This window comes from Hoplias malabaricus, chromosome 13 (assembly GCF_029633855.1).
Source record: "Hoplias malabaricus isolate fHopMal1 chromosome 13, fHopMal1.hap1, whole genome shotgun sequence".
In the NCBI taxonomy this organism is placed as follows: domain Eukaryota; kingdom Metazoa; phylum Chordata; class Actinopteri; order Characiformes; family Erythrinidae; genus Hoplias; species Hoplias malabaricus.
Window position 1 is genome coordinate 37,923,869 of NC_089812.1, and position 23,892 is coordinate 37,947,760.

At 40.9% G+C, this 23,892-nt stretch overlaps 1 protein-coding gene and 1 long non-coding RNA gene across 2 annotated transcripts in view; one reads left to right on the forward strand and one right to left on the reverse strand.

Annotated features, from left to right (window-relative positions):
- On the reverse strand, positions 1-10,442 carry cnn1b (calponin 1, basic, smooth muscle, b). Its single transcript, XM_066642731.1, has 7 exons — positions 10,302-10,442; positions 6,616-6,737; positions 6,023-6,089; positions 3,976-4,113; positions 3,277-3,393; positions 2,601-2,747; positions 1-2,407 (listed from the first exon to the last, which is right to left on the reverse strand). The coding sequence occupies exons 1-7, from the start codon at positions 10,362-10,364 to the stop codon at positions 2,165-2,167; spliced, it is 897 nt and encodes a 298-aa protein (XP_066498828.1). The 5' UTR covers positions 10,365-10,442; the 3' UTR covers positions 1-2,164.
- Positions 10,366-23,892, forward strand: part of LOC136665145 (uncharacterized) — a 27,538-nt gene continuing 14,011 nt past the window's right edge. Inside the window, exons 1-2 of the long non-coding RNA XR_010795202.1 lie at positions 10,366-10,475; positions 11,259-11,364. This is a non-coding gene — a long non-coding RNA (uncharacterized lncRNA). The remainder of the gene's footprint in view (positions 10,476-11,258; positions 11,365-23,892) is intronic.

Sequence of the window (23,892 nt, forward strand, 5' to 3'; positions counted from 1 at the left end):
TGTAGTGCTATTGCAGTATGTGAGTAGATGTGTTTTAAACTTGGGCCGGCATGGCCCCCTTTTTATATTTTATCTTTTTTTAATGTTTTTCTTTTCAGTAATTTGCCTCGACCATAAAACACCCCATAAAGTACGATGATGTATGTGCATGTGTTATGTATATTTCTGAAACATGGATCTGTACAAAAAACGACAATCATTTGAAAATAGCGTGGTTTAATGATCTTTCACTTGCTCAGCCATTGATGGTCAAAGCCACATAAACAGTCAATGGTCAGACACTTGTCTGTTGAACATTTGAAGTGAACAGTAGCTCCATATTTGAGATCCCTTTGAATAACTTTCACTCACTCATTTAAATAAATTTTAAACACATTTCACTGCACTTCTCGTATGCTTTGATTTGACAGGAACAGTTGGATGTTTTTTACAAACTGTCAGACATTAACACAGCGATATTTAATAGGACCTTGATATACGTCTGCTTTGGCATGATGTGTTATTGTTTTGTGAGTTGCTGTGCCATAGAAAGAGAAGAACATAAAACTCAAATCTAGGTTTACAGAAAACATTAACATTGTCAGACCACAAATAGACCACTAGAGGGCTCTAAATATTAGGCCTATAGACCAAAAATGTCTTGCTGTAGCATAAAAATATAGGATTTTAAAAAATCCTTTGTTAGCCTTTGCTTAAGTGTAATTTTATAGAATTCTCTCAGGGCCTTGGTGCCTGAGCTATAAACCTAACTTTGAGCAAAAATTCCTGACCAGCCGTGCTTTCATGTGGTAATATTTAAAGATCTAATCATCGCAATCTTTCGCCTATGCCTTTGTAGATTATGTTGCTGCATTTGTGAAAGCAGCACCACCGAACATCTGCATCTACATGAAAGAATGTTGGATGGGATTCAGTGAATGAGGAATAAGTCATCAGTAAATGCACACTTTGTAGAAACAGATCTGCACCTGACCTCTCACCTAAGACTCTGTCTGTACAAATGCCTTCTTTCATTTCACCAAGAATCCCTCTGCTCACCTCCACCGAGCGCTCACGTGCGTTCAAATACGTAAATCACATCAGATGCTTCTAACTACACACACGTCCTGGCAGGTTCTAACCACATCGGGTGGTGCATTTTCAAACACCTCTATAATTGCCAAGTATCAAAGTTGGCTGTGGAGCTCTAACACACTGAAAACACACTCGTACACCTCACTTAAAATCACCCTCTTGCCTGGTTACTCCACACAGCGTTTAGATGAATATTAGAGAAAGAGGCAACTCAATAACTAATGGATACAAAGCAAATATAAAATTTTAAACACTTCCAAAATGCAATACTGCAGTTGTGTACATTCTTCTGGTCATGTTCTGCACCTTTGGAGTTTAGCTTGATTTAAAGCCTCACGGCTGGATGAACTGGTAATGTGTCTTTATAGAGTTAAAGGTATAGAAAAAGCAAGAAGGAGAATCCAGACTAGTTTGTGAAAGGTTTGATTGTGTATGTCTAAGTGGAATAATTTAACATGTCCGTGTTGCAGTGAGGCCTCTGGATGCAGATACAGTTGTTAGTTAAATGAGCGCATGCTGCCTCTAGTCGTTTCAACTTTTATTTTTTTTTGTCCTTAAATACGTTTCTCTTGGCCTAAGTTCATAGCCCGAGCTGTGATGTGGCATTAGTGGTTCTTGGGCCGACTACTACTTTTTCTTAAATTAAACCAAACCAATCTTGGAGTCATAAATACAGAAGCATATACAATTATATATATTTTTTTCACTGCAATTTCTGGATAGAAGCACACTTTTTTTTACCCTCTGTTGTAAACGGAATGTCATGCAAATGAGGTGAGAAGATGCTGCTACACTCGACCAATAAAAATAAACTATTTTGAGTGAGAAGCAGGAATAGCCAGTGGTGGAAAATTTAAAAAATAAAAAATAAATTGCAAAAGTTCCACTTAAATTTCTCAAAAGTGAACAGCCAATGGCAGACCTAGTACTCAGCTTTGGCTAAAAGCTGTGACACCTGTTCACAGTTCAGGTGGCCTTTCAGGTTGATGTTTCATGTGTGAGGAAAAATAAGTGGGTGACTGATAAAATGGGTGAATTTAAACTTAAAAAAAAAGTAAAAAGCAGCGTGCGGGGCAGCTGTCCGTGCGGCTTAGTCAGAGTACTGGTATCCATCAATCTCCCGCACGTCCTGCCCGTTGTCCATATAGTCTTCGGGGTAGGTGCAGTACTTTTTGTCGTAGACTTGGCGTGGGAGGCCGTAGACGGTCATGCCGGACTGAGATGCCACCTTGTTGGTGCCCATCTGCAGAGAAACGGTGGATGTGTCACAGCTCTCCATGTCCAGCTTCTTATCAAAGATCTGGCGTTTGGTGCCCGGCGCTGTCATCCCGGACTATAATCAAGGAGCACAGTTGTTGAACAAAACGTTAGATCATTTACGTATTAAAACATTCCCCTGTATATCTTCAAATGTTTGGCGTACACTGCTTTTGTAAAAGGCTATTCCTTTACTTTAATTAAAATGTTTTCATGAGGCAAACACAGTGTTGTACGTTAAGATGCACATTAAGAGAGAGTATAAGCACCTGATTGGCTCCTTTGTTGGTGCCCATCTGCAGGCTGATTGTTGATTGGTCCAGGGGGTTCTCCATGCCAACCTTGGGGTCATAGAGGTGACGCCGTGTGCCGTATGATGTCATACCCTTTTGACTGGCAAATTTATTGGTTCCCATCTATGTGCCCAGTCAAGAAATGAAAAACTTTATCAAGGACAGGGTAAAGCCTCATATACAGAGCAAGACTACAAACACAAACACGTCTTCCTAGACATCAACAATCTCACTATAAGAGCAGGTTTAATGCTTTTCAGTTAACTCAGTATTAGCAAAGATATATTTTAAAGAGCAACACCAGCAGCCTCTTTCATTTTTCTTAAATATTTTGGGTTAATTATTTCCAGCCATCGTGATGTAATCGTGAGTGGGCAGAAACACACACACTATGTCCAGAGACTACAATATAATGGCAGTTTTGTTGTTTGTTTGTTGAAACAAGTAGCAATTGTCTGGAACGGAGTGCTACTGGAGACTTCAGAAATCGCAGGCAAAGAGATATTTTTGTCATCAACAGACGATCAATCAAATGATCACATTTAGGAAGCAGATATTATAGTTACGTTTTGGAAATGGTGCTGGTGTTGCTCTTATTTGCTCTGCACAGTAACAATAAAGACACACAGAACACACACACACACAGTCTGACCTGGAGGCCTATAACATTGCGTCCCTCCTTCAGTTTGTCAGGGGAAAATCTGCGCTGCTGTTTCTCCGCATACTTCACCCCAATATCAAACTTAGTGTGGAAGCCTTTGGATTTAGCCTGGACACAGTAAATGGATGGGATAAGTGTTGGAGTGCATTATATGAGAGATCTGCTGCAACATAAGAATCATTCACAAAAAACATTTAACTAACCATTATTAATAGCAATTTACTGTCTATATTAGTGTCTTCTAGGACCAGGCATTCCGCTAATTCCACCGGCAGGTGTCTGTTACCAAAGAGCAGGTCCATAACCTTTATTATACCAGCACATTATAAATAAACATATTATTAGTATCCAACAACCCCTTTCAGTCAACATTAAGGCTTCTGGGTTGTTTTGGTTTGCTGATATAAGCTGTCAAATGGAATTTGTTACACACTGGAGTTCCTCAGAGCTTCCCTATGGGATCAATGCCGTTCATTCTTTAAATGATTTCCACAGCCAGGCTTTCATAGCGAGTGAGTGGAGTTTCTGATTCGGCTCATCTGACTGTGGAGACACCCATACAAATGTTTTTGATTAGCAGAGTGTGGAAGCCCATATGTTTGACAGCTCTCAGGAAATACACAGTTTTGCAGATGCACTCTGCACACAGGCGAACCCGAGGGTGCCCAGCTAGGCACGCCTTTCACTTACCATCCCGGCCAGAGCAATCAGGGTGCTCTGAACCTGAGTGTGGTTGACGTTCTCAAACAGGTCATTGGCCTCGAAGATGTCATGTGGCTTTAGGCCATAGTCCTGGATGCCTCTGACGAAATTGCCAATGTTTTCCAGCTGGGAAAAGAGAAGCAAATTGCATTGTGGTTGATGATTTGGTTAAAAGAATTACAGACATCTATAAACATGGGAGTATTGCATTCAATTACAGGATGAGATCTGTGCCGCTACACATTCTGTTCAAATCTGGAAGTAATGACTAGTGTCCCTTCCACTTTATGGACAAAGAAACTGCACAACACATGTTACAATCAGGCCTTGAAACACTCCTGCACACTACCAAACACTCCTGCACACTACAGGACGAAAGATTTTTATATTACAGCTGTGTAAGTTCAGGGTCCAGAGCCGACCCGGAATCATTAGACACAGCAGGAAAAACACCATGGATGGGGGCGCCAGTCCTATATCACAGTTCTTTTTTTAGGAAAATATACTCCTTGCCTTTGAATGCTTACAATGAATGCGTTAAATTTGAGTCACTCGTGACAAAACTTTTCTCACATTTTTTCCCAGGTTTTGCCTGAATATTCTATTAATTAAATTAAGAAGATAATAGGATTTTTTGTTGAAAACCATCAGACAATGCACTTGAGATTAAATGATCATATAAATACACAATTTAAACAAGTTAATACCATGTAAAACACTGAAATAATAATAATAATAAACTTTAAGCAAAAATTATACATTTTTGGGTGGAAGTGTACAAATGTGTTCATCACCATCAACTAAAACATTAGTGTTTTCAACTTTACAGGAGAAGAAAAGCATTCAAATCAATTTTGCATAGTTATTTGTTGTGAACAGAGATGACTGCACTTAAAAATAACAATAATTGAAATCCTCCAGTGTTGCATAGTGTCCCAGCGGCCCATAAAAAAAAAGCCCATAGAAAAGCCCTAGTGACCCTTGCTCAAATGACAGAACAGCTGTAGCGCTAAAGTGATGCGTTAAACATATTGAAGTGCTGCTTCTTTTTACGTCGAGTGACAGACACAGGGTAGTGCCCTGGAAATGTAAGCAGCTACCTCCATATCGTTCACAAATAACTAAACCACCTTCTACTGAACCGGCAGATCGTGTAGTGGACTGTTCAGACCCAGAGAAGTCTTAATGACAGGACAGTGATTCTGTTACATTTCAAATAACAGCAGTAGAACGTTTATGATTTCACTGTCACTCAAATCTGTAAAAACTGTGAAAAAATAAAGCGGTTTATGCTACAAATCTATTCATGTCTAAATTCAAAATGAATTACTGCACACTACACCTGAAAAAAAAAATTCAAAATATGGAATGCAGGGTTTAATTTTTAATTATTGTTTCTGTAACCCTTATCCAGTTCAGGGTCGCAGTGGGTCCGGAGCCTGCCCGGAATCATTGGGCGCAATGTAATACAAACATATGAATATAAATAATATTTGCAAAAATAATTTTGAAGACTAGAAAACAACACGTCAAACATGAAATACTCTACAGTTTGACAAAGTGCATCTTCCACAGGAAATGACACTAAACTATGAAAATGCACTCAAATATTTTAAAAGCTTGCAGTAATTAAAGTACAGTTATACACAGTCATATACTGAGCCTGTACAATTCTAGGCCCAAATATAAATCAAGATTTATGTCATTTTTAAGACCACTGTCAGTCTACTGTAATAAATGCAGTGCTTACCTAATTTCACTGTGCAGCACTGTTTTTATTAGTTCAGTATGGTTTCAGTGAGGGAACATCCTCAGATGTAGGTTTGACCCAGATTTGCATCTGTTACACTGCATTTTATGGAGCTTAAATCATGTGAGTGGGCTTACTGCTTGGTTTTACTCCACATTACGGACAGAGGGAGACGAACAGCTGCGCTAGAGCAGGAGCGTTCTGGTGACACAGGCTTCTCCAGCATTTTGAGGCTAATAGAAAATCATCAGCTGTGAGGTGCACTGTGTGTGGAAGAGGTTTTACCTGATGCCAGTTCTGAGTGGAGTTGTTGATCTTTTTCACTGTGCCGGGCTGGAGAGCATTAATGAGCCTGAACAAACGAGAGCGGAGAGAAATACAGTCAGTAAAAAGTAAGCTCATCAGCACAATATACAACTACACTGTTGTTCCACAGTAGAATCATTGTTTCCAATGCTACAGAACTTCATTTATGGCAGATACATACATTATTAATATTTTAAACAAAAAGGTGTAGAACAGAGCAGTAGATTCTTCATAACTGAGAAAGTTGTATAGCCTCAAGGATGACATTGTTATTATTATTAATTAATACTTATAATGTTTAACTGTTTAAAACTGGCACTCAAGTGTCGAGTCAGATCATTTGAGAACACACAGTAATTAGAGGTTTTGTTCTTGCAAAATACTCTCATTTGAAAACAAAAAACTTGCTGTAGTCTCCTTTAAAATACATAAATGTAGTTATTGCTTAACGATAATTGTTTATTTGAGAAGTCGACACTTTCACAAAAGCTGTAATATTTAGTCATAAAAATCTAATTATTATGTGAGGAATTTATTTAATTCTGTGCTGAACATTTGAAGCCGTTACTCACTCGCAGAGAACGACTCCATCTTTAAGGCCCTCCATGAAGTTGTCTGGAACTTTGCGGCCCGTGACCTCCTGAATCCAAAGCCTGAGCTCCTCCTCTTTCTGAGAATCATATTTCTGGGCCAGCTGGAGGTCAGAGGCCAAACAGAGGTCATTCAAACACCATTAACACACTTACATTACATTTGTTAGTGCTTCTCAACAGTGGAGTTACACAGAGTCACAATGTTCACACACAGTGATCATCTCAGGCAGATTTAGACTCTTGGGCCTTTGTGATTTTCACTTTCATTTTTCAATTTAAAGTTATGTAACTTCACAGTAGTAGCTACAGAACAATGAGTCTGTGGTTAATCAAAAACTACTGTATTATTCTGATGGCAGTGACAAGTGCCCACGTATTTAATACGTTATTTACAAATGTCTTTCAATAAAAATAAAAGGTCACAAGGCCTAAAAAAGAAAGAAACCACTCTACCACAAATATATACATAACTTATTTTATGTTCTGAACGACAACTTTATGACATATCTTAGGCTTAACACTGACTTTAGAGTAATTTAGTTTCACTCAACATTTCACTGGTGAGAACAATCCAAAACACTCCACGACAGAAATGTAAACTATGCGTCCTGTAACAAAAGCGTTTAACCATCGCTTATAATAGAAAATAAGATCAAAGCTCCCCACTTGTTTTTTTACTAGCTCCATAAATGACATTCCTTCACTTTTTTGAAATGGCTTCTCAAAATAATGCCTATGAGGTGGGGTTGGGGAGCTGGGGTAATGAAGAATAGCAGGAGTAAAATGAAAAAGGCCTGGGGACATTCCTATATAAAGAAATGTAATATTGACTTTGCTCATATTTTTTGTGTCTACAGACTGCAACAACTGAAAGTTGAGGTTTGTGCTGCTGTATCTGACAACAAAGTGAAAGGGGGAGAGAGGCAGAGAGAGAGAGAGAGAGAGAAAAAAAAATGAAAGACTGCCAACAATAACACTGATTTCAAAGCAGCAGGGGTTTGCTTGGTTTCCACTCCAGCACACCAAACTTGGGAGAAACAGCTCTCATACTTACTCTCTCTCTCACTCGCGCTGTCTCTTTTTCTCTTTATTTCTCTCTCATGTATACACATTAATTTGTCGATGTCACACCCCTCCAATGCATCTGTCTTCCCACAGGTTTCCACTCTTGGTCTACACTTCTCTCTCTCTATCTCACACATCTCCAGTCCTTTCTCTTTCTTAACTCTTTTTCTGACTCTACGTCGCTCATTCCATCCCTCTCTCTCCAAGGCCTGTCCTTTTAAAGCGAAGCGGCTGCACATACTAACCACGTCCGATTAAAGGATGCCAAGACGGACAGCCATCGTCTCCTGCCAAGGAATTTTGCTCGGGCCTCCATTTGTTGGTCTTTTTTTTCCCCCCCTTTCACTCTGGACATAAGGAATGCAATCAACACTGCCCATTCTCTCCTTTCTTTCTCTTTCACCAATAGTGTCAGAGCCACTTAGAGCAACTAACAGCTGTAACAGGGTTCATGAGCCCCTTCTTTTGGTACAACAAATACCAGTAGGCTATTGATTAGCTTAGCACAGCTACTCTCACACTTTACAGAAGAATGAAACATCTTTAAAGTTGACAAACACGGTGGTGTAGAAACTGCCAAACTACATCTGCATTTGGGAAGGATGAAAACACACTTTTGCTATTAGATGAAACTTCTGTTTCTATAAATACAACTATCTCTCTTCTCTGTGGCTGGGATGTCCTGTGGTGCTCCACCTCGCAGCCCAAACTGTTTACACTAAGCCACTTTCCCCAGGCCGCAGACACACAGAGACCTCTGCTCTTCCTTATATGGGGACCAGAAAGCCACAAGGCTGTCACTCAGACGGGCACAGATCTAACATCACTAATACACACCACATCCACTGTGGAGTTCACAGAGTTAGCAAAAATACCATTCCAATGTTTGGGTTTACTCGTCACATTAATAACTGTTTTAACGTTATGCAGTAATAAGTCATACAGTGTAGACTTTAATATCGTAAACTATTATACAGCGCTGAGAGAAATATTCTAAACTATTATACATCCAGGGGCATTTACGCAGGTTTTATACAGTTTCTCTACACCACGTTATTAGGAAATAAACAATACATATTAACAGTAATTACATCTCAAATGAAACTGAGAATTCATCAGTACTTTACGAACACGAGGCATTCCTTGATGCATTTTTTTATGATTTCATTATTAAAATGGCTTTTAAAAACTTGCAACAATTTACATTTAGTTGTAGCTTCTTTTCAGAACAATATTATTGCTTTAAACAATTGTGATGAGAAAATTAGGAAATCGGTCGATGAAATATGATCGCATTTAGTGGGAAACTAAGATTAGCTTCTGAAGCTGACAAGTGGACATTTGGAAAAGGCAAACTGTTTTGACTGGCGTTAAACCAAAAAGCATTTTGAAAGATAAAACAGACAAGAGTTACACTGAATTTTATACATATCATCTCCTGGGCTTTGATTCGGAAATGCTTAAATAAAACAGAGCACAATTAACACTCCAGTATCACACCTCTTTGACACTTAGGTGTAGAGCCAGAGCTGTGGGTCAAACATGTCCGATCATATCACGAGTTAATGTGGAAGGGCTGGCCTCTGCTGCTGACCCTTCATTCTCTGTATACTTTTCATTTCTGCACACAGCCGAGGTTTGACAGGCTGCCACCTTCTGACGGGCCGCTAGCTTGTGTCGGGTTGGTGAGAGTTAAGTGTTAGTTATCACTTGTCTCCTTTTCCATTCTACATGACAGATGGAGGGTACTTCTCAGCAGGACGTGAACTAAGACAGTTACAGGATTCGTACTTGTAAAAGAAGCCGTAAAACACATTTTTTATGGGTTTAAGTCGTTCCCTCTTTCTCTGTGCCAGTGTAATTAAGTAGGCTAACATTTTGTGGCATGATGGTATTTATTTACAGTATTCATAAAGCATTGTTTTTCTAAATAGGTAGAAATAACTTAAGAATTATTATATTATAGAGGAGCATATAGAGTCAGAAAAGTTCTCAGGAGTTCTGGTTGTGCTCAAATGCCCCCAAGTGCTGTCATTACAAAATAAAATGTGATGACACTTTTTTTTTTTACATTACTATGAAAAGCTTTTGGCCTAAAACACAGGCTGCTATTTGGATTACATATGAAAGGCCCAAATCTACATTGTAGTCGCTGTGTTCTCAGGTTCCCACCTCCACGACAGCAAAAAAAAATAAAGAAATTATGGGATACATTTCTCTGCAGTCCTCCATTTCATATCAAACCACTCTGAATGCGTTTTCCACCTCTTAGACTAGATAAAGCAGAGATAACGAAAAATAAAACCCCTGGAATTCCTTTAAAACGTTTATCGGTTAGAAAATAACTCTCATTCTCTCTCGGGCTCGCACAAAAACAACATAAATCTTTTGTTTCTTCCGTGAACGTGTGTGCAGATATGACCCTGTTCCAGTTACTCTTCAGTGACCGTTAGGCGCGCGACGCCGCCTCCTCGTTTAAAGCTCAGTGCGCGTTCACGTGCCGCCGCCTGCGCTCGCGCCCATCCCTCACGTCAGGTCCCCCCCCTCAACCACAGCGACGTTTTCAGACGAAGTGAGAAAACGAACGCGGTCTACTGTACCTTACTCTTCACTTCAGCTGAAAGTCCGAAGGCCGGGCCGCTCCTGAAGTGCTGCTGTGCCATGGCGACGCGTCTCAAGTCGAGTTAAACCAACTTCTCCGACCGTGGAGTCTGAGTGGGGAACGGAACGGCGGCGCTGCGGAGAACGTGGAGGAACGTGAACCTGCTCCAGCGGTAGTGACCGTTACACGGCTCTCTTTCTCTCTCCTCCTCCTTTGTTTCTCTCTCTCTCTCTCTCTCTCTTTTCTCCTCACCGTTATTTTCGCATCAGAACGCTCTTCGCACCACATCAACACTTTTCCAATCTTTTTTAAACTCTTCCCAGCTGCGCGTGGCCGTCGCGCGCGCCCATTGGCCGCAGCGTCCGTGACGTCGTGCTGAGGATGATGTCAGCAGCATGGCATTAGGACGGCGCTGTCACTTTTTCCACCTTTACCGATGGTCCTTATATGTCCCATTCAAATGAGCAGGGCTCTCCTACACAGGCGCACTTCGGAGAGGAGGGGGGGGGGGTCTCTGGAGTTTAATTTATAAAGAGAGAAGATAGCATTCTGCGTAGATATTCTGGAAATGCTCCAAATACAAAATCTGGTCTCAAAAGGGATGTGCGCGTAAGATAAACGCTGCTTGTATTGCACTGAATTGAATTTCAGTATATTACATAAAATAAATATGAATTATGATCCTCTGCTTAAAAATGTAAGAACCCCCCCCCCCCCCTAAATCTGGGAATTACTTCTTTTTGCAAAACACCACATCCCTACATTATTTAATATAGTTTTGTTTTAAATAGACCAATCAAAATAAAGACACAGTGGCTGGATAAATGATAACTCTGATCATACAGTTCACACCTTTGCAATGATAAATACATGTAGAATGTTATCTCTTATATCACTCTGATTAGTTAGTGTCCTACAGTGTGAAATATTCTTTTAATAGAAACTGTGTTCACAGGAGCTTCCATAGTGGCTGATCCGGGCTGGAAAATGATGTCACGCTGCAAAAACAACATAAATGACTCCCCCAGGCGAGATGCTCAAACAAAGGCAGCTGAGAGCAGGTACAACACAGAACTACATTAACTTCAACCTTTAACAGAAACATTTAGAGTGTATTGTGTTTCCTCTGACTGGACTCTCTAGAGGCTCCCTATAGGTAACAGGAAGTAGATTATAGCTAATTTGATGCTATTGGTTGACCAACACTCAGTCCTATTCATCATTGGTCAGTTTCTGATCCCAGGAATGCTGTTGTCCAGATATTATTGGGGTGGTGACACTGACATGAAAGTGACTTGTTAATGTGTGCTGTGCAGGTTTGAGTTTATCTGCCAAAGGGGCATTACTGGAATTTATTTCTACAAACATCAGTGTCAGTGCTGAGTTGATAGTGGTCTACCTTCCAGAAATATCCAGGCAAGAGCAGCTCTGGCCAATAAAGACTGGAGCTGAGGATGACTAACACAAATGGTAGGCTATATCAGTTGCGCAGTGTTGTGAGATTTTACTACATTTGGGCCATGGGCAGTAACTGCAGTCCAGCAGGGCAGATTCTAGTGAGTGGCTGATGAATGGAAATGGCTGACAAATATCGTAGTGTAATCAGGTTCTTTTGACAGAAAGGTATTCACAGACATTTTGAAAATCAAGCTTTATTTTAATGTTAGGTTTGTTTACGTTTTTATGGTTAAAATGCCCTATGACTTTCCTGTCACTTCTTAGGACACAGTGAATGTACCATTCTTCCCTTTTCTACTTTATTAAACCTAAAGACCTAAACTTCAGCTTGTCACACTTGTTAATACAGTACTTATGCATTTGCTTCATTATTGGTACATAAGTATTTACAGTAGTGAAAACAATAATACGACTAAGATTCAACTGGATGAAACCAAATGTGTTACTGGAGTCAGAGTTAAAATGAAATCATCCACAAATTTCAAGACTATTGACCTGCATTAAAATAATAACATCAGCTTTATAATCACGTTTATATAAAGAGCACCTGTAATGTGAGACGGAACGCTCTGATTTCCATAAATGAAGCTATTTGTGGGAGTAGGAACAGAGCCATTAAAGAGGATTTCATTATAGTCGAAGCCTTGGATGCCTTATCCAGACACATGAAGTGTCTGACATTTGGTTAAATCTCCTGGAATTAAAGCACCGCGATCTCTCTGAAAGTATTTAGAAGCTTTAAAGTGAAATATCCTTTATTGTCTTCTGACGCATACCAATCTGTTCTTGCATACCTGTCATTTTAAAGTCCCTTATATATAAGATTAAAGTAACAGTTTGTTATTTTACACTGTCTACTAAATAGCCCTTCATTTCAGAGTTCAGTGGTGATTGGTCTAATTGGCTTGCAAGAGTTATCTCAGAGGTCAGTAATATATTTGAGGGTATCATATGAAAGGTGTTAAACAGCATTGTCTCGGCCATCTGAAGAAATCTGAAGAAACATTTATAGATTAGGAACGTTTCTTTCTATATTTGCCCCAAAAAAGTCAGGAAATCTTGTACGAGAAATGATAAGATTAGGTCAATGAACCCTCTCGGTACTCAAAGTGTTTTATATCAGAATCCCTAAGATCTCATATATCTGTCAGCACTGAGAATGAGAGCAGGGTCCCGGGGAGAAGAATGTGATTAGTCCCTGTCTCTGGTTTACAGTGTTTCCCGACATGTTCCACTGGAAAGCAGGTGATATTCTGGTAAACCAAAACATGTTACAGTAGGTTTTATGGCAGAGGAAGTGGTACTGCTTTGCGATTGGATCTTTTATAGACTGATATACTGCATAAACGTTTATGAAAGCATCATTTATGAATGATTATTTTCATCAGTGTGAGATATCTGCCTTAAATTAAGCACTGGTCAGAGTGTGTCAGAAGTGGAAAATGGTTTGAAAGTCAGGTTCCATTAAAGACTTCAGCTGCACAGGAAGCGCAGCTCATTCCATCACTCCCCTTCTCCCTTCCCTCAGCCCTGTGGCAGAAGCAGGATGGGAGAGTGAAAAACAAAATGTGAACATTTGTCATTATCCGTTTGTTAACCCTGACTTTTATTTTATAAAGTTACGGCCAAAATTAAGCATCTATAAATCACTAGAACCATTTATTTATTTCTGTAATATGCAGGTTGTAAAACCTAACAAGTATCATACAAAATTATTTATATTTTTATTAAAATAATTTTAAATTAATTACAGGAACGTTACTCTTTAAAGGCTTTAGAGGCTGTGGAATCTGTGCTAGTGTTAGCTTTGAGTTCAGGTTGACTGCGCCACATCACCTTCCCAATAAAACTGTATAATGTTCAGAAGCGTTTGAGGAGAGTGACGCTGACTCAGACTCCCATTATATTCTTGTAGTAAATTAAATAATCACAGATATTTCATGAGGGGAGAGTCACTGCTGTCTCTGATGTCACTGCAACTGTGATTAAGGAATGTGTGACTCATTTGGAACAGACACATTCGTGCTACAGATTTATTAAATGCTAGATTCTGAACTCATCGGCCAGGTTAGAGATGATGATGCCTACAGGGTTATGTAGCTCTAGCCGGCTGTGTCTGAAGAATGTTTTTACTTTGGACAGGGGGGTGTCTATTCCAATATCAACACTGTAGCTAATATTACAAAAATAATCTTAATTCACAGCCACTTAATTTAGCCACTGAAACAGACTATCACATATTTTTCTGTTTTTATGGCTCACAGTAAGAATTCAGTTTCATTTCTGAGCATGTGTTTCCTTTGACTCTAGTGTTTAGAGGAAGAATGTTAATCATTTTCTCAGCCTCAACACATTCTAGCAGAGTCTACATATCAATTGTTTAAAAACCGAAGAGAAGATTCCCATTTACAGTACCAGCAGGACTATTGGACACCTCGTCTAAATAGTGAATTCAACTATTTAATATTGCCATAATAAGGTGCTCGTTTTTTCTTTTTGTCAATGCTCTTCTTGAGAGTCAGTGCTATTACAGACATTTTAGCTTTTCAGTGTGGGAAGTTGTCCCAGTCTTCAAGAGCAGCAGACCTACACTATACTCTTCTAATAAGTAGAATCAGGTACATTCATTCATTCATGATCTGTAACCACTTCTCCAATTCAGGGTCGCAGTGGGTCCGGAGCCTACCCAGAATTACTGTGTGCAAGGCAGGAACACACCCCAGTCCTTTACAGGGCGACATACACTCACCACACTACTCACAGACAGTCACCCGGAGGAAACCCACGCAGACACAGGGAGAAAACACCACACTCCTCACAGACAGTCACCCCGAGAAAACCCACGCAGACACAGGGAGATAACACCACACTCCTCACCTACTGTCACCCGGAGGAAACCCACGCAGACACAGGGAGAACACACCACACTCCTCACAGACAGTCACCCGGAGGAAACCCACGCAGACACAGAGACAACACACCACACTCCTCACAGACAGTCACCCGGAGGAAACCCACGCAGACACAGAGACAACACACCACACTCCTCACAGACAGTCACCCGGAGGAAACCCACGCAGACACAGGGAGAACACACCACACTCCTCACAGACAGTCACCCGGAGGAAACCCACTCAGACACAGAGAAAACACACCACACTCCTCACAGATAGTCACCCGGAGGAAACCCACGCAGACACAGCGAGAACACACCACACTCCTCACAGACAGTCACCCGGAGGAAGCCCACGCAGACACAGGGAAAACACACCAAACTCCTCACAGACACTCGGAGTGGAACTCGAACCCCCAACCTCCAGGTCCCTGGAGCTGTGTGACTGCGACACTACCCGCTGCGCCACTGTGCTGCCCCAGATACAGGTACATTATAAATGTAAACATGTAGACCCTGTCTTATAATGAGCAAGTTCTGTTATTATAAGGTTTCCCCATTGTGGGCACAGACATTCAGCTTTCTATAATGTCTTTTGTGATTCATTTAAATATTCACGACTATGGGGCAGTTGTACATGAGCTTATTATCACTGTGGTGTAGTATATCCGCATCCACTGGTGCAAAGAAGCTCCATTACATACTTCTGACAAGAAAAATAGTGATCTGTACCTGATCTGACTTTAATTAAACCCTCACAGCAATATTGCAATATTTAGTGCAAAAAATGTTCCTGGAAGTGTAAGAGATTTCAGAAAAAAATATGATGAACAAGCGGGATTCTGACTTGTTTTGCCTTCTATTGCATGGAACCTGTAGACCCGCTTACCTCAGCTGCTCTTCTAAAGGCTTCAGTGCAAACTAGCCTACAAAATAGTCTATGATTATGTAACATCTCCAAGCTCTCTCTGACAGCCGCGCATGCTCAGTAGACGCTAGAGTCAGAGCTCAATCCAAAGCTCTTGTAAACATTGCGAGGAGCGAGATGAAGCAGGGGTGGAATTTGGGCTCTTTATTTGGTCATGGCTGGGACTGAGTATCTCGTAGCCTCTTCTGGGAGGCAAAAGAGACAAAAAGCTGGTTCCTCTCTAAACATTAAGCATACAGCAGGGAGGTTTAAAACTGATGGGAGTTTATTAAGGCATAGTTACACCGGCTATGGTATCGTACATCAATGTAGTGGCTTAACTGCACCTCTTGGAACAGTCTCCCCCCAGGATTAGACTGTGTAAACCTTATGTCATGATGCACTATGTACACGTATTTATGCCTGAAACATTGGGATACTCTAGACCATAAATACAATGGAAAAGTAGATAAGGAAAATAAATCCTTCAAATGTTTGTGAACAGGTTTCTAAGGTAAATTCCGCCCTTCTTTTACCAAAGTAACAGCTTCTACCTTTAGAACATTTATCTCAGCATCTGACAGCATTCAGGCATCAAAACATCAACTCATCTCAATGGTTCCCTGGCATTGGCATTAAGCAGGGTTTTTTCATGTTGACTTCCAGAAGTGCCCTACAGCCGTGTCATAAACAACTTTCAGCTGCATTTGTGTTGACAAAGTGTTAGGAAAAGTGGAGGAGCCTTGGACGGAATCTTGGATGGAAAAGCAGAATGGGAAATATATTTGTTGATTTGAGGTGAAATTATAGACAATTCTGATCACACTGCAAAGAAACCTAGTCTTGTTCAAGCTGTAGGGAGCTGTGAGGGGAGCTCATGAAAGCTAGCAGTACGTGTTAGAGTTACAGTAGATAGAGATCACTGAAAGGTTTGAGTATTAATGAGTAATGGATATCACAAAGCAAAAAGAAAGGTCAACAAGGATGGCAGCTAGTTGAGAAAGTGAGAAATGCTGCGGCAGCACCTTAAGGGGGGCCTTTCCAGAGATCCCCGCCACCCGCGCTCCCTCCTCTCTCCTCTCTAAGGCTAGTCTGCCTGGCTATTTATGGTAGAAGTCTCCTTCAACCTACAAAGCACAGAGGAATTCAGTAGGCTGGCTTCAAAGCATCAAATCCTCAGGCTGTTGTTTTCTGTGTGTACTGTAAGTGATAATACTCTCTCGTTTTTACACACACACACACACACACACACGGCATTCAGAATTGTCATATCGATCACAAGAAACAATGCCCTCTCAAAAAACCCTGTGCTAACTGCTGTATATGAGGCCTACTTCATTTAGTGGTAGCTTATGATAACAGGGTGATAGAAAAGTTAATATAATCCTTGAATGAGCTGAGCAGAGCTTTAATAGCTTGTTAGCCGAACTTTTTATAGCTTTTTGGAGGTCTGGTATGCAGATTTTTCAGGTCTGGGAATGAATTCAAACTGAAATACTGTAGGATCAGCTAATTTCCCAACAAAACCAGCTTTATGGAACCTGTTCGCAGGCTGGCTCGATGAATCAATTTCGTCTGAGAAATATAAACCACATTTTCAAAAAAATTGGGACACCATGTAAAATGTAAATAAATATTTAGTGGAATAATGTATACATTATTTAAACCCTATATTTAAATGAAAATATTACAGACAATATGTGGGATAGAGTCTAGAGATTTCTTTATCTACATTAGAACTTTATAAAATTAAAGGATTCAGAGAAATCTGGATGAATCCATATGTCATCGCTATCCAATGAAAAACACGTATCTACAGTTTTGTGAACTTTAAGTTTACTACATCATTCAAACGCAGCAGCTGTCTGCAATGTGTGAAAATTTCATGATGAATCGTCCAATAAAAATGCTTCAAAATGACTTGTAATTAAATCTATTTTAATTTCGCTTCCATGGAACGTTAAGGTTTTTCCTTTTTCTGTAAAGTTAATATTTTTGGTGATGCATGTTTTTCACTGGACAGTGACAATATACAATGGACACGGCCCAAAAATAGTGGTGACAGGTTGTGATCTTCGGGCCCAAGTGGCAGTGAATGAAAAACAGACTAGTGTCTGTAGTGAAAACCACGGAAGGGGCTCAGGGACACTTCTCAAACCAGTTTCCAGTTGCATCCAAAAAACACCTCATCTCTTAAAAACTGTACATTTTTGGAGATTCAGTGTTTATATTTGGACAGTGTAAATGTATAGACAGTGGACAATATCAATTCTGGATCCAGAGTTGGCGCCATATTCCTGGGGTCCTCCCTTCCTCATTTAGAAAGAGCTGAGGCAAAGTGTAAACATGTCCTGTGGTCACACCTGGTTATAAGTGTGTAGTTCCAAATTCGGCATCGGTGATGGCATAGCTGACCTGCACATCTGGGCAATGTTTATGCTGAATGATTTATACAGGTTTCAGAACAACATGCTACCATCTATGCAACATCTTTTTTTCTTTTGTGAAGACCTATCTTATTTCAGTAATTCAATGCCAGTCCATATTCTGCATGGATTACAACAGCACGGCTCCTTAGTAAGAGTCCAGATATGAACCTAAACCTAACCTGTCACCCACTGAAAACAATCTGTACATTACACAACAAAAACACTGTAACAGACCCAGAGCAGCTAAAATCCTGTATGAAGCAAGAACGGGAAAATGTTTGATTTGGACAACTCCCGAGACTGGCCTCCTCACTTCCCTAATGTTTTTTAAATGTGAAGTGATGCAACACAGTGGTAAACATGCCTATATTTGTAATAAAACATCAATTTTAGTTCACGTGTTCCTGGCTTCAAAATAAAAATGGACATATAAATGTTTTTCATTTAAAATCTGCAACCCCCCCATTTTCAAAAAAGCTGGGACATTGTGCAAAATGTAAATTAATAAAATACAGTGATATGGAAATCATCAAAGGGTTAAACATGGCCCTGTCCCAACGTTTTGTATCGTGTTGCTGGCATCAAACTCAAAATTTGCAAATATTTTAGGGTTTAAATGATTTTCACATCATTGCATTCAGTTTTATTTAAAATTTGCTGAGCTTCCCAACTTTTCTGGAAATGGAGTCTGATTTTCAACAAAATATAAGGTTTACAGGTGCATCTCAATAAATTAGAACATCAGCAAAAAGGTAATTTATTTCAGTTATTTATTTCAAAAAGTAAAACTTATATAGATTCATTACAAACAGAGTGATCTATTCACATTTATTTCTTTTAATGTTAAGGATTAAGGCTTACAGCCAATGACAAACCAACAGTCATTATCTCAGAAAATTAGAATGTTTAAATAAAAAAATGGGTTTAATACAGAAATGTTGTCCCACTGTGAAGTATGTACAGTATATTCACTCAGTACTTGGTCAGGGCTCCTTCTCCATGAATCACTGCCTCAGTGCGGCGTGGCGTGGAGGTGATCAGTCTGTGGCACTGCTGAGGTGTTGTAGAAGCCCAGGTTGCTTTGATAGCGTCCTTCAGCTCATCTCCATTGTTGGGTCTGGTGTCTCTCATCTTCCTCCTGACAGTACTATGGGGTTGAGGTCGGGTGAGTGTGCTGTCCAGTCGTGTGCAGTGACGCTGTGGTCATTAAACCAGGTGTTGGTAGTTTTAGGAGTGAGGACAGGGGCCAAGTCCTGCTGGAACATTAAATCCACAACTACATAAAGCTCGTCAGAGGGAAGCATGGAGTGCTCTACATTTTCCTGGTAGACGTCCGCACTGACTTTGGACTTGATATAACACAGTGGACCAACACCAGCAGAAGACACGGCTCCACAAACCATCACTGACTGTGGAAACTTCACACTAGACTCCAGCAGCTTGGACTGTGTCTCTCCACTCTTCCTCCAGACTCCGGGCCTTGATTTACAAATGAAATGCAAAATGTACCTTCATCTGAAAACCTTGGGCCTCAGTCCAGTTCCTTTTTCTCCTCGACCCAGATAAGAAGGTCCTGGTGTTGTCTCTGGGTCATGAGCGGCTCGACACAAGGACTGCGACAGTTGTGGCCCGTGTCCTGGACTCGTCTGTGTGTGGTGGCTCTTGAAGCACTGTCTCCAGCAGCAGTCCACTCCTTGTGCATCTCCCCTAAATTTTTGAATGGCCATGTTGCTTGTGCACCTTTTTATACCACATTTTTTCCTTCCACTTAACTTTCCATTAATGTGCTTGGATACAGCAGGAGGGTGTCAATGACTATAATGAGATCAATCTCTGGTAGCATGTAGGCGTTTGTACAAAAACTCCACCAACATTCCACCAATGTTTCAAAATAATGATAATTAGTTCTGGATCACAAACACCGTTCCAACTCATCCCAAATGTACTGAGTGATGCTCGGTCACTCCAGAGAACACAACTTCACCATTCCACCACCATTCCCAGTAGTCAATACCTTCAGGTGTTACACGCAGACACAGGGAGAAACACATCACACTCCTCACAGACAGTCACCCGGAGGAAACCCACGCAGACACAGGGAGAACACACCACACTCCTCACAGACAGTCACCCGGAGGAAACCCACGCAGACACAGGGAGAACACACCACACTCCTCACAGACAGTCACCCGGAGGAAACCCACGCAGACACAGGGGGAACACACCACACTCCTCACAGACAGTCACGTGGAGCGGGAATCAAACCCACAATCTCCAGGTCCCTGGAGCTGTGTGACCTACTGCGCCAGCGTGCCGCCCCTCAAGCAGTGTGTGCATAACTGAAAGTGTGTGAGGACAATGAGAGCATCTTCAAATGATTGCATCTACTTTTGAAGATACAGTGTATTTTGAAAATATATTTAAGGACAGAAATGACTGTCCATTACACTGAATCTGTCCAACACCTCTCCCCCAGTGCTTGCTGTTCATGGCATTGTTGAGCTAAGAGTACAGTCAGCTACAGTTTATTTGTGTTCGAATGAAGGATTTTTAATCTTCAGGAAAAAGGACGGACATTAAACACAAATCAACACATGGTGTAATGAACCAAGTCTATTATGACACATAAATTATGTCATAGATCCGATTTACTGAACAGCTCTGAGGGAAAACATTGGGGGTCTATGACGTGAAGCATTTAGAGTGTATGTATGTGTGTATTTGGCTGAGCAGATTTTCATTCAGACTGTGATACAGTATGTGACCATGTTTGGTAAAAGCAGAGCAGACGCACAGCGACTTTGACCCAGCCCATTGACCGGGAGTGAACACTACTGGGCTGGATTCAATCAGGGCCTGGATGCTACCACACACACACACACACACACACACACTTCTAACCCCCACCCTCTCCTTCTCCCTCTACCTATCACTCTTTCTACCTTTCCTTTCTCTGCCTTCATTTCTTCCCTCTATCACTCTCAATCCTAGCATTCCACTTCTTCAGCCTCAGCGCCTCAGGTGGCCAATGGGGCGCTATGTAATTTGGAATCACTGGTCGTTAAATGGTGGGCATTTCTTTCTTCAGTACATGTTTATATAGTAGATTATTGCAAAAAAAACGTTGGAACAATGTTAATGTGTAGAACAACAGAGGGTATTTATAAGTAAAAAGTAGCAATAAAAAAAAAACAAACAAACACCCTGTTTTTACTTTATTTAAAACTGCGTAAACAGCAGCTGTGTTTTGACGTGTAATGGTTCATTGTAGTGAAACATACCTGGGTTTTGTACAGTGCTGGAGACTGGAACCGTGGGCTGCAAGAGCTTTTATAAATAAAATGTAGTTCTAGTCATTTTAATTATTAAAACTAAAGAGTGTTTATATGTTGATGTTGTTAAAATCATAAAACATCTTGTGACAATTATTTTACCGTAAAATATCCTGCGATAACCATATTTCAAAAGCCTTGTAAAGCAGTGTCACATTTGCTTTACTACTGTTTAAAGATACATTGCAGTCACATTAGGCAATAGCTTCCTTCGCTGTAGTTTTTACAGGCATTAAATTCTACAGACGTCTGGTTACTATCACCATCAACAGTTTCAACACAAGATTCTGCTCTGAGTTTGATCTGAAGTGATTTAATTCAGCGGTATTTACAATCATTAATTAAAAACATGAATCCAGAACATTTTAACCACAGTGCCACTTCATGATGAGAATGTCTCCTTAACTTAATCCGATGTGAAAAGAAGAAAAGCTGGTTCTAGAACCAATTTTCAGCCTCTTTCCTCGAGGCCTGTGTTATGTAAAGAAAAGGAATGGAATCTGTAGAAACTGTGTTAGCCCTTGGGCAGCTTTTGCAAACTTCCTACACTAAAGCTAGGCATGTTGTATGTTGTAAGGCGTGGGTAAAGTCTACAAAAGGAGTTTCAGAAGAAGAAGGCGCGAGGAGACTCTTCGGGACTGGGAATGTGTGATGTCATCGGGCCGTTTTAAGGCTCCCTCTATCCTGTTGATTCATAGGCTAACAAGGGGGCATGGACACACACATATAAACAAGGGATTAAGCACATATCCTAAATTGGCTACGGCGCTGTTGTGCTCTGTGAACACCTCCAGTGCCGTAGGAAATCAAACTGTCTGTCATCAACACCGCTCCTCACGTCCAAGAAGCTTGGAGCCATGACAAACACGACACGCTTGGCCTGAGGTTCCTGAGTCAGCATCATTAATCTGCTGAGAAAAGCGTAGATCTTCTCAAATTCTTCAGCAGCAGCGGACAAATCTAATTTCAATGTATCTTCAATTAACTCTACGTCCGAGTAAACTTGTGACTGCAGCCTGAGTGCTGCTAAATCACTCTCAATGTGTAAATAGGAATAGGAGCCAAAGAGCAACACTTTGAGGCTTAAAAATCCATGTGGAAGACTTGTACTTCAGTAAAACCAGCAGACGTTAATGGATAAATAATCGCTGAAGAAAATGTCAACAAATGGTTTATGATGGTAAAGTGCTCTGCTCTTGCTTTTAGTGCAGTGATGAATTCCATTACTTTGTAACAGCAGCAAAACTTGGGTTTGTCACTGACATTTACAGACATCAGTCAAGTGAAGAACTGTATACAGCCAAAGACCAACACCAAATATCCAGAAATTCATGTTGTTAAAAGTGCAGCCACGTTTGAGAGCACAAATGGGATGCTCCGGAGCTGTCACACATGACCACAACACACCCTGCAATGGACTGTGTAGCAGTGTGTTCTCTGGAGCGATGGAGCTCCATAAGATAAGAGTTGGTGTGCTGTTTATGTTCTTGTGGTTGAATGCAATCAAATCCTCACAAATATCAACATACTGTAAAGACTTGCCAGAAGAGTAGACTGTTACTAAAGCAAAACTGGCCAAACTCCCTATCAATACCTTGATTTGTGATTTTTGGCAAGTATGTGCAACCATATTGGGCATGATTACTAAGCAGAGGTGATTGCTCTAAGACTGCAAGGGAGGCTTAGCTTCCCCTAAAATGTCAAAAATAAGTGATCAAATATATACTGTTGTGTACATGTCATTGAATAAATTTGCACTACAACGCGCTCAACTTTTGTTCAGAATCAGCTTCTTATCACTGGTAAAGACGCGGCTTTCCTCTCAATCATTCCCGCAGCTTCACAGTGCTTTAAACAGTGAGGACGCTGAGCGTCCACAGAGTTCAATAGCGAAGTGCAGCGAAACGAGACGAGTCATTGGATAAATGCTGGGCTTTGTCCCGCCCATCGGACGTTCAGCGTCTCTGGGGGTCTATGGGGCAGTGGGCGGGCCTCGGCTGGCCCGGACGCTCAGCTTCTGCATGATGATTGGATGATCTGTCTGGGGCTGAATCCCTTTTTGATTGACAGCGAAATGAGCGAATCAGCGATCCTTTGGTGTAAACATCCGTGGGAGCATTACATTTTCATTCTGTTCTGAATTGAACCAGAGACTTTCTTAAACCTTTTAGCGGCATTTTCTTTGTTAAAAACAACTAGCGACAAATCGAGCTTCTATTTCTGGTGGGTTTTTTTGTAGCTGCTTGTGTTTGGAGACTGACTTCTATCTCAGTTTCTGTCCAGCGGGTGCTGCTGAGCCCCTCCAACGTCACAAAGCACTCACAGGCGGACACACTTCACATGGGCCAAGGCCGTTTAAGCAGCCTAGCTCTGCTGGCCATTGAGAGGACACTAGTCAAGTCCCTGGAAAAGACGCCTTGTTGGTACGACAGGGTCACAGATCATTTTGTTGAAAAGGAACGGAGGGTAGAATTTACGTATAAATAAACCCACACATTTTATGATGTAGGCCGAAATTGAGCTTCCCCTCCTTGAAAGACCAGCATCCGCCACTGCTACTAAGTCATACC